Source organism: Malus sylvestris, chromosome 5, assembly GCF_916048215.2.
Source record: "Malus sylvestris chromosome 5, drMalSylv7.2, whole genome shotgun sequence".
NCBI lineage: Eukaryota > Viridiplantae > Streptophyta > Magnoliopsida > Rosales > Rosaceae > Malus > Malus sylvestris.
Window position 1 is genome coordinate 652,796 of NC_062264.1, and position 10,869 is coordinate 663,664.

A 10,869-nucleotide genomic window follows, 5' to 3' on the forward strand; every position below is an offset into this window, starting at 1 on the left:
TTGCCGACACGAGTGAAAGAATAGTACATCTACAGGTATTAAAGAACTTCCTATGACTGTCCACCTTCACCCTACATAGCAAGGCAGACATACAGAACATTTCTTCATCTCCGAGAATGCCTTCCCAACAAAGCCTTTCGAGTCACCCAGTGTTCCTTATTCCTTGGGGTATCTCTGCAAGCCAATGACTCCAAAGCAAAAGTATCTCATATCACCAGGATAGAAAGCAAGAGTATCTCATATCATGCTTTTTCCCTGTCCTTTCCTTTGTCCTTGTTCTTACTTACAAAGACAAGGATAAAGAAAACAATATGCCGGAACCTCCACTCAAACTCGGGTAAGGAACCGACTGCTTGGAACCCTTCCCTGATTGCCTACCTAGCACTGCTCTCGAGTACTCGTCTCCCATTGCTGCTGTACTTCCAAAGAAGCTACCACATTTGCCTGAAGAATAGATAAGGCAAGTGAAAATGATACCTTGCAGCATGTGGAGACAACGTGCAGAAGGAACAAGCAAAGAAGAATGCGGTCTGCACAGTCAACTCAGCAGAAGGAGTTCGAGCTGAAGAACTCGAGAAGCCGCCACATCTGCCTGAAGAAACAAGCAGAGAAGAATGCAGCATGCACAGTCAACTCAGCAGAAGGAGTCCGAGCTGAAGAACTCGAGAAGCTGCCATATCTGCCTGAAGAAACAAGCAGAGAAGAATGCAGCATTCACAGTCAACTCGGCAGAAAGAGTCTGAGATGAAGAACTCGTTTTGACCCTCAAATTCTTGGGTCGACTTACTAGGCGTTGTGGGCTGCAAGTGCCGATTCACCACCCTTGAATCCAAACCTAGTTCAAGAATAAGCTGTGGAAAATCAACAATTTGAGGAATCCAGAAAATCCTCCAACCCAGTTCAAGATCAAAGCTGTGGAAAGTCAACAAGCGCAACAAAATATGTGCCGATTCACCCACTACCAAAGCCAAAGATCATCTACCACATGAAGTTCCTTGTGGTTCAATTTCAACCTTCAAGATCAAGCCTCGACGGCCCTTGAAGAAATTTCAAACAAAAGTTCAAGAACAAGCCTTAACGGCCCTTGAAGAAATCTCAAGCCCAATTCAAGATCAAGCCTCAACGGCCCTTGAAGAAATCTCCAGCCCAATTCAAGATCAAGCCTCGACGGCCCTTGGATCGACATCTACAGTAGGGGACTTCAAAAACGCATCTCCTACACGTGACAAGCACATGTATACGACGCGCCTTGAAGTGGGGGCATTTGTAGACATCGAAATTTCGGCAAATAAATGTTGACCGATAAATTAAAGTGTCAACGCTCATGTATTACATAAATTTTACACGTAGCGTGCGACTCAATGAAAATTGAAATGAGTTGGAAAAGTCATCAAATAGGACACGTGTCAACACCTGGCAGAAACAACTTATTTCATCTGGGATATTATATTCAAAATTAGGCCTTGGAAATTTCTATAAATACAAGCCCATTTCATTCATTTGAAAGGACCCAATGGATATTACACCTTGAAGCTCTGAAGCTCTGAAACTCCGAAGCTCTCAAGCATCCAGGTTCTCGAAGAATCAAGAAAGTGTTCTTCGTTCTTCGTTCATCTTTCTTCCAAGATCAAGCCCCGACGGCCCTTGGATCAACCATCCGCCCATTCAAGATCAAGCCCCGACGGCCCTTGAAGAAAGCACCATCGTTCATCATCCGTTCATCCAAGATCAAGCCCCGATGGCCCTTGGATCAACCATCCACCCATTCAAGATCAAGCCCCGACGGCCCTTGAAGAAAGCACCATCGTTCATCATCCGTTCATCCAAGATCAAGCCCCGACGGCCCTTGGATCAACAAATCCATACGTCCAACCGTTCTTCAAGATCAAGCCCAAAAGCCCTTGGAGATCCGTTCATCACTGTTCTTCAAAGATCAAGCCCAAAAGCCCATTTGAAGATCCGCTCAAATCCACCTTCAAGATCAAGTCCACGGCCCTTGAAGAACGTTCATCCTTAGATCAAGCCCAACGGCCCTTTGGATTAATCGCACATCCACAAATACACACCTTACGGAGATCGAATCAGAGGATCAAAATAGAGAGAGATTGTAACCCAAAACCATCAAATACAAATATTTGTTTGTGCACGTCGTTTCTTGTCTCTTTCGTTTCAGGAATTTTCCGTGTTCACAGTAGTATTTTCTGATCAAGACTCCTTGGAATCCAAGTATTTTGCTTTTTCCACACATGTACTTTCTTTACTTGTACTCCAAAACGTTGTTCCTTGATTCCCAAGGCCCTATTGTGTATATAAAGGGTGGTGAATACCTTTTTTTTCTTCTCCTTTATCAAATTAGCCATGGCAACCAAAGTCAACATAAAAATTAGTTAACTGAAAAGATAAGTATTGAGTTGTGCAACAAAAAAATAAAATAAAAAAAATAAAATAGAATCAAACCCCAACTGGAAGCAAAAAGATATTGTGAAGTGGTTAGAGGATAGCCATAGTTTAAGGTATCACAAGCTGCTCTAACACCTCAAACGTCAATCGAGCTCCTTCAAACTTCAATTACTTAATATCTTAAACTTCAATTACTATGTGGAGGTGTGTTTCCTTAAGATGAGATCAAGAAAAACTATAACTTTATTATAATATGAAGTTTATTCCAATATGTAACTGGTCCCAAATTGAGATTAATTTTTTTATGACTTTAAGGAGGTTATTCCATTATAGAGTATTACTTTAGAGAGGTTTTAATATATATAGTTTGGACTCTAACTAACAAGGTGAGAAACATTTTAGTGTGACCGTCATATTTTCATATAGTGTTCTTATTCCACTTATTATAATATGTGTTGATGGCATAGTATATTCGATAGACCAAATGTATTGTTAATGTGAAATATTTATTTGAGTTATGCAAAGATGGTGATAAGAAAAGGATTGTAGAATGCAAAAGGAATGAATGTGCTCCTTCTCTTCTGCGAAAATTGCAGAGAGGAATATATTGCTCTTAATGGAAAAAATGAGCACACACATGTGCATTTCACAATTGTTTTTGCCTTACCTGGATCCACACACATCACATTTGATCTCACCCACACATCTACCTAACTTCTAGGATCACTACACATGGCTATTTTAGCCTTACATAATAGAGCCTCACACTTGTCATTCTATAAGACTAAGTGCATACACAATTAACATTAAAGGGCTTCTTATTTATTAATCAGCTCATTACTTACAATTCTACATTCCCCTTTAAGTTTTGAGCTAATTTCACTCCAAGTTTATCCCTAAGCTAGAAGAACCGATCCTTAGCCAATGATTTTGTGAAGATATCTGCTAGTTGCTCATTTGTAGGACAGTAAAGCAAATCAATGATTCCTTCATGTAAAGCATCATTGATGAAGTGATATCTTCGATCAATATGCTTAATTTTCTAATGAAACACAAGGTTCTTTGTGATGGCAATTGCAACAGTATTATCACACTGAAGTGGAGTAGCCTCAGTTTGAAATTCACCGAAGTCCTCTAATACAAATATGAGCCAAATTGTTTGTGCAGTTACCTCTGATGCACTAATATACTCTGCTTCAACAGTAGAGAGCTACATAGTTTTGTTTGATTGAAGCCCAAGAGAAAATCCCACTACCAAAAGAGAAAGCATACCATGTGGTTCTTTTACTGTCATCAACTGAGCCACCCCAGTCACTATCACAGTAACCAATTAGAATTGCATTTCTTCCCTTCACATATTCCAAACCATAGTCAAGTGTTCCTTGATATACCTAAGAACTCTTTTGGCAGTTCCATAGTGTTTGTTGGTAAGGCAGTGCATGAACCTTGCAAGTAAACTAGCAGCATACATCACATCGGGTCTTGTAGCTATGAGATACAATAAGCTTCCCATGATCTTGCTATATTGTTCTTCATTTGTTGGACCACTACCATCATCTTTACTAAGCTTCTCAATTGTAACCAAAGGTGTAGCAATAGATTTACACTCACTCAAGCCAAATTTGTTCAACAAAGATATAGCATACTTTGTTTGATGAATAAAAATGCTTGTCTGTGTTTGGATGACTCTCATTCCCAGAAAATGATGCAAGAGCCCCAAATCTGTCATTTCATACTTTGTCATCATGTCTCTCTTGAATTCCTCCAACATTGGTTGACTATTACCCGTGTACACAATGTCATCTACATATAGAGACACAATCAGAATTTATGTTTCTCCTCTGGTTTTAGTATATAGAGTGGCCTTACTTTGACTCTTTTCAAATCCACATTGAGCAAAATAAGAGTCAATTTTGTTGATGCACAAAACCGGAGGTCTTGGAACAACGTAAATCCGACCGTGAATCTGTAAAAAAGTAAATAACACAAGATGTATCGTGGTTCACCCCAAGGTTTGGGCTACGTCCACACTGATTGTATTTCTCTGAGAGTATTTGTGAGGGAGAGTGTGTGAGAGCTTTGCTCTAGATAGGAGAGACTTAGGGTTTGTGAGGGTGAGGAGGCCCTTTTATAAAATAAGGGCTTCTCACTTATTACATATTTGCCCCTACCTTTATCACATAATTACAGTTAAGTCTCCTGAGTATTTGTACGAGATTTAAATACGGAGGCCCTAAATATGGTATAAACAGTAGTCCCCCAAGTCTTCAGTCAAGAGAGTCTTTTGGCTGGAGACTTGAAATTCAGTCCATGTGTAGGCCGAAGTAACTAGATGTTGTCTTGAACTGATGCTCGATATGAGGCAGTGCTCAATCTGAAATGATGCTCAACTAGAAGTAGCACATGCCGCGAAGCTGCGAGACTCGTGGCTTATGTTGCCTTGGTTGGCTCGGCTTGTGGCGTTGAAAGTGAGGGAGTCTCTTTTATAGAATAAGGGCTCGCTCCTCAATATATCAATGATGAGCTAGAGTCAATGCTCGCGGAGAGGCGGTTACTCTACAGGCGGCGATGTTCTCTAATGATGGTGAGGGAGTCCCTTTTATAGAATAAGGGTTCGCTCCTTAATACATAAATGATGGGCTAGGAGTGATGCTTGCGGCGAGGCAATTGCTCAGCAGGCGGCAGTGCTCTCTAATGAAGGTGAGGGAGTCCCTTTTATAAAATAAGGGCTCGCTCCTCAATACTTGAATAATGGATGCTCTCTAATGAAAGTGAGGGAGTCCCTTTTATAGAATAAGGGCTTGCTCCTCAATACACAAATAATGGGCTAAGTCCCCTAAGTACTTTTCATGAGGCCTAGTTGAGGCCCAATTTATGGTACATAATGTAGTCCCCCAAGTCTTCGGTCAATAGAGTTTGTTGGCTGGAGACTTCCAATTGAATCCATGTATGGGCCGAAGTGACGGTTGTTCGGAGGTGATATTTGTATACCCTGCACTGAAGCTTTGTAAGTGAAGCTTTGCAAGTGAAGCTTTGAAGCTGGAGCTATGTAAATGAAGCTTTTGAACCTAGAGCTTTTGTAAATGAAGCTTTTGAAGCTAGAGCTCTGTAAATGAAGTTTTTAAAGCTGATTGACATGAGTGATGTTCATGAATGTTTATGTTGATTGACATGAGTGATGCTCATGAATGTTAACATGAGTGATGCTCATGAATGTTGACATGAATGATGGTCATGAATGTTTATGTATGATTGTCATGAGTGATGCTCATGAATGTTTATGTATGAATGACATGAGTGATGCTCATGTATAATTTCGAGTACTGGGCATACTTTTGATCACCTGGTTGGTGGCATGAATGGCTAGTTGCCAAACGATATTAGAGTACGGGTTGTACATTTCATCACCTGGTTGGTGGCATGAATGGCCAGTTGCCAAATGATATTAGAGTACATGTTGTACATTTCATCACCTAGTTGGTGGTAATAGCTACAGGTTGCTGAATAATTTTGGAGTAATGGGCATACTTTTGATCACCTGGTTGGTGGTAATAGCGGCGGGGTGCCGAATAATTTTTTGTAGTACTAGGCATACGTTTGATCGCCTGGTTGGTGCTATTTTGGGCTTATGGGCCTTCGCTCTCCACACAACATTCCAGCCCACTTATTTTGGGCTTTTGCCAATTTTTTATTTTTTTACCCTCTGATGGGGTTTATACAGAAAGATACGGAAAATAAATTACATCAGTAAAAAATAAATCCGACCCTCTGCTCAATGGGCCACGGCCATAATTTTCTTTTCTCTTTTGCAAATGGCAGACAAGGAAATCACGTGGAATGTCTCTTTTCCCCCATCTGCTTTTGCCTATAAAATTAGTGGAGTATTCAGATTGCAGATGGTTCTTACTTTCTCAGAAATCAGAAAATGATTTCACATGCAAACCGCGGGCACTTTCTCCTTTTGCTTTCTCAAAAATCAAAAAATGATGGCTTTTTCCTTTTTCTTTTGTTTTTCTTTCTTTTTATCTTCTTCCTTTTGGCATATGGCAGACAAGGCAATCATAATAAAATTGATAATGGAAACTTATCTTCTTCCCGGTAACGTCGGTGGGCCTTGTTTCGAAAACGAGACTGCTGAAACTTTCACCGGGGGCATCTCTGCTGAGTTGACTCAATTGAAATATGAGCTGGCTCATGAGGGCTTAGACAAAAGCTTCTTCTCTGAGAAAACTCCATTCTCGCGGCTTGAAGAAAACTTGATCCGTGATTAGCGACGCCATGAGGTGGCCAAGCGGGACCACCGTAATCTGAACGGAGATCGAGGTGAGCGAGAGGGGCTCGCGGCGGTACCAGAAGGACTGGTTGAGGAATGAGAGTAGAACGCATGCGAGGGCTCCAAGCATCCAGGTTCGAAAAGTGACGATTGGGAGGGAGGGATCGTCGATGATCGGAACGGTGAGGGCGACTTGCTCGGTTGGAGAGTTCTCGTCCGCAGTCGGCGGAGATGAAGGGAGGCATCGTATTTAGTCTTCGGAAGGAGAGAAACTACGATTTCATGGTCGTTGATGCCGTCATATGCTCCTCCGAGCGCTGAAGGAGAATATGAAACGTGGGCGTCCTCCAATCTCCTTGGCATTGCTGCAGAATCACTGCCTGCAGCACATCAGTGCATACTTCTAGATCCACCCATAAGGGTTTCCACACACTCGGCAAGTGCGGGAACCGGGGCCGTAGTTCTTGTGGTGAGAGTTCCATACATTCGGGTGTCCTATCTTTGAAGCTTGCTAAGGTTTTCTACGTCGCTCTGCAGCTGCAGGATATCGAACTTCCCATTCAATTGTTGTTAGACCCAAATCGTGCCTTATAAGCATATGGAGCACCAGCAGCGACAAACATAGCAGCAACAGAAATAGCGGCTTTGGCTGAGAAATACCCAGCAGAGTGTAACACTTGTACTGTACCAGGACTTGGGTTTTTCCTCAACAGATCTAAGATTATTGCTATTCCCACCATTGTTATACCCTCTGTCCTCTGAAGCAAAATTCAATCCGATCCCACAAACACCCTCAAACCAAAACTATCGAAGGTTGGTGGCATGAAGGAGAGTACGGGTTGTACATTTCATCACCTGGTTGGTGGCATGCATGGCTAGTTGCCAAATGATATTAGAGTACGTGTTGTACATTTCATCACCTGGTTGGTGGTAATAGCGGCGGGGTGTCAAATAATTTTTTGTAGTACTGGGCGTACGTTTGATCGCCTGGTTAGTGCTATTTTGGGCTTATGGGCCTTCGCTCTCCACACAACATTCCAGCCTATTTATTTTGGGCTTTTGCCGTTTTTTTTTTTTTTTTTTTTTTTTTTACCCTCTGATGAGGTTTATACAAATATCTCCGAAAGATACGGAAAATAAATTACATCAGGAAAAAATAAATCTGACCTTCTGCTCAATGGGTCACGCCCATAATTTTCTTTTCTCTTTTGCAAATGGCAGACAAGGAAATCACATGGAGTGTCTCTTTTCCCCTTCTGCTTTTGCCTATAAAATTAGTGGAGTATTCAGATTGCAGATGATTTTTACTTTCTTAGAAATCAGAAAATGATTTCACATGCAAACCGAGGGCACTTTCTCCTTTTGCTTTCTCAAAAATTAGAAAATGATGGCTTTTTCCTTTTGCTTTTGTTTTTCTTTCTATTTATCTTCTTCCTTTTGGCATATGGCAGACAAGGCAATCATCATAAAATTGATCATGGAAACTTATCTTCTTCCCGGTAATGTCGGTGGGCCTTGTTCTGAAGACGAGACTGCTGAAACTTTCACCGGGGGCATCTCTGCTGAGTTGACTCAATTGAAATATGAGTTGGCTCATGAGGGCTTAGACAAAAGCTTATTCTCTGAGAAAACTCCATTCTCGCTGCTTGAAGAAAACTTGATCCGTGATCAGCGATGCCATGAGGTGCCCGAGTAGGACCACCGTAATCTGAACGGAGATTGAGGTGAGTGAGAGGGGCTCGTGGCAGTACTAGAAGGACTGGTTGAGGAAGGAGAGTAGAGCACACGCGAGGGCTCCGAGTGTCCAGGCCCAGAAAGTGACGGTTGGGAGGGAGGGATCGTCGGTGACCGGAACGGTGAGGGCGACTTGCTCGGTCGAAGAGTTCTCGTCTGCAATCGGCGGAGATAAAGTGAAGGCATCGTATTGAGTCTTCAGAAGGAGAGAAACTGTGATTTCATGGCTGTTGCTGCCGGCCATCTGCTCCTCCGAGCGCTGAAGGAGAATATGAAACGTAGGCGTCCTCTGAGCACTTGATCAAGCCAATCTCCTTGGCATTGCTGCAGAAGCACTGCCTGCAGCACATCAGCGCATACTTTCGGATCCACCCATGAGGGTTTCCACACACTCGGCAAATGCGGGAACCAGGGCCAAAGTTCTTGTGGTGAGAGTTCCATACATTCGAGTGTCCCATCTTTGAAGCTTGCTAAGGTTTTCTGCATCGCTCTGCAGCTGTAGGATATTGAACTTCCCATTCAATTGTTGTTATACCCAAATCGTGCCTTATAAGCATATGGAGCACCGGCGGCGACAGACACAGCAGCAGCAGAAGTGGCAACTTTGGCTGAGAAATACCCAGCAGAGTGTAACGCTTGAACTGTACTAGGACTTGGGTTTTTCCTCAACAAATCTAGGATTATTGCTATTCCAGCCATTATTATACCCTCTATCCTCTGAAGCAAAAATCAATCTGATCCCACAAACACCCTCAAACCAAAACTATCGAAATAGATCCAAACACGGGTTTTTACACCTTCTGGCTCTAATTTTCCCTGATAATTTACTGGGTTATATAACGCACGAGACTAAGAAACCCAAAAGATGGGATTTTTATATAGCAGAGAAGGTGATAGAGAGAAAAGGGACAGAGAAGGACAGAGTGTTTTGTTTGGAGTAGAGAGATCGACACCACCTTGAACAGGTGGCCCAGTTCCTAACCTTCAGTTTGCCAAGAAGGAGAAAGTAGGTGTGGGGTGTTGAACACGATGCAGCTGAATTCTCGGACTGCTATCGGGATGTCGGCCCCAACAGCCAGAGGCATGAAACCATGGATCCATGCCTCGTAATTACCATCCATTGTCAAAAACATCTTCTCAATCTCTTCCTGCTCAAATCCTCCATGGTATTCTCGATCATTTAGAAACCTCGGGGAAGCGCCGATGAGCACGAGCTTGGAGAAAGGTTCAGGGCGGTGGACGGAGGTGAGGGTACCGATCATGGCGGAGACGTTGACACGTGCCAAATGTTGATGGTGTCAAACGGACAAGAGCAGCTGAGAGATCTCGATCTTCAATGGCAAGATGGACAAGAGCAGCGTCCATGATGTTGTGCTTGTCGGAGGATCCACCCGTATTCCCAATCTGGTCTTGATGCATGCTGAGAGATCTTGATCTTCAGAAAAGGAAAAAGAATGAGGACTTAAATAAAAAAGAAAACCGAGAATCTTTGGGGCTCTTTTAGGGGATGACATGATAGCTTTGTGTTTATGGGGGTTTTCTAGGGAAGCCCAAGGAGGTTCTGGGTTTTGTGGATTTTGCAGTGTTGATTTTGTAGATTTTGCAGATTCACGGCGAAGGTGAAAAAATGAAAGAGAACTGACATAACTTTTCGTATCAATTCCCGCAGACGGCGCCAAATGTTAATGCACAAAATCGAAGGTCTTGGAACAATGTAAATCCGACCGTGAATCTGCAAGAAGGTAAATAACACAAGATGTATCGTGGTCCACCCCAAGGTTTGGGCTACGTCCACACTGATTGTATTTCTCTGAGAGTATTTGTGAGGGAGAGAGTGTGAGAGCTTTGCTCTAAATATGAGAGACTTAGGGTTTGTGAGAGTGAGGAGGCCCTTTTATAGAATAAGGGCTCCTCACTTATTACATATTTGCCCCTTCCTTTATCACATAATTACATTTAAGTCTCTTGAGTATTTGTACGAGATCTAAATACGGAGGCCCTAAATATGGTATAAACAAATTTCACTATACCAGGCCCTTGGTGCTTGTTTTTAGCCATACAAAGCTTTATGAAGCTTGTACACTTTGTCTTCACTCCACTTGATCACAAAACCATCTGGCTGTTCTACATAAACCTCTTATTCGAGTACTCCATTCAGAAAAGCAGACTTGACATCAAGTTGGTATAGTTTCCAATTCTTCTGTGCTGCCAATGTAACTAGCGTTCAAATTGTATCGAGTCTAGCCACAGGTGCAAAAGTCTTATTATAGTCATCACCTGGTTTCTGAGCATATCCCTTGGCTACCAGCCTTGCTTTATTCTTCTGCACTGATCCATCAAGGTTAAGCTTAGTCTTGAACACCCATTTAACCCCAATTATAGGTTTATCAGTTGGTCTGTCCACTAGCTCCCATGTTGCATTCTTTTTAATCATTTACAGTTCATCTTTCATAGCCATCATC

The 10,869-nt window shown here is 42.4% G+C and overlaps 1 protein-coding gene across 1 annotated transcript; it reads right to left on the reverse strand.

The window, feature by feature from the left end:
* Positions 1–8,569: 8,569 nt before the first annotated feature.
* On the reverse strand, positions 8,570–9,663 carry LOC126622206 (40S ribosomal protein S29-like). The gene has a single exon (XM_050290881.1). The coding sequence runs from the start codon at positions 8,863–8,865 to the stop codon at positions 8,629–8,631; it is 237 nt and encodes a 78-aa protein (XP_050146838.1). The 5' UTR covers positions 8,866–9,663; the 3' UTR covers positions 8,570–8,628.
* Positions 9,664–10,869: the final 1,206 nt, after the last annotated feature.

What these genes read in the sequence shown, in the direction of transcription:
- LOC126622206 (XM_050290881.1), bottom strand. Translation starts at nt 8,865, where the DNA reads ATGGGACACTCGAATGTATGGAACTCTCACCACAAGAACTTTGGCCCT.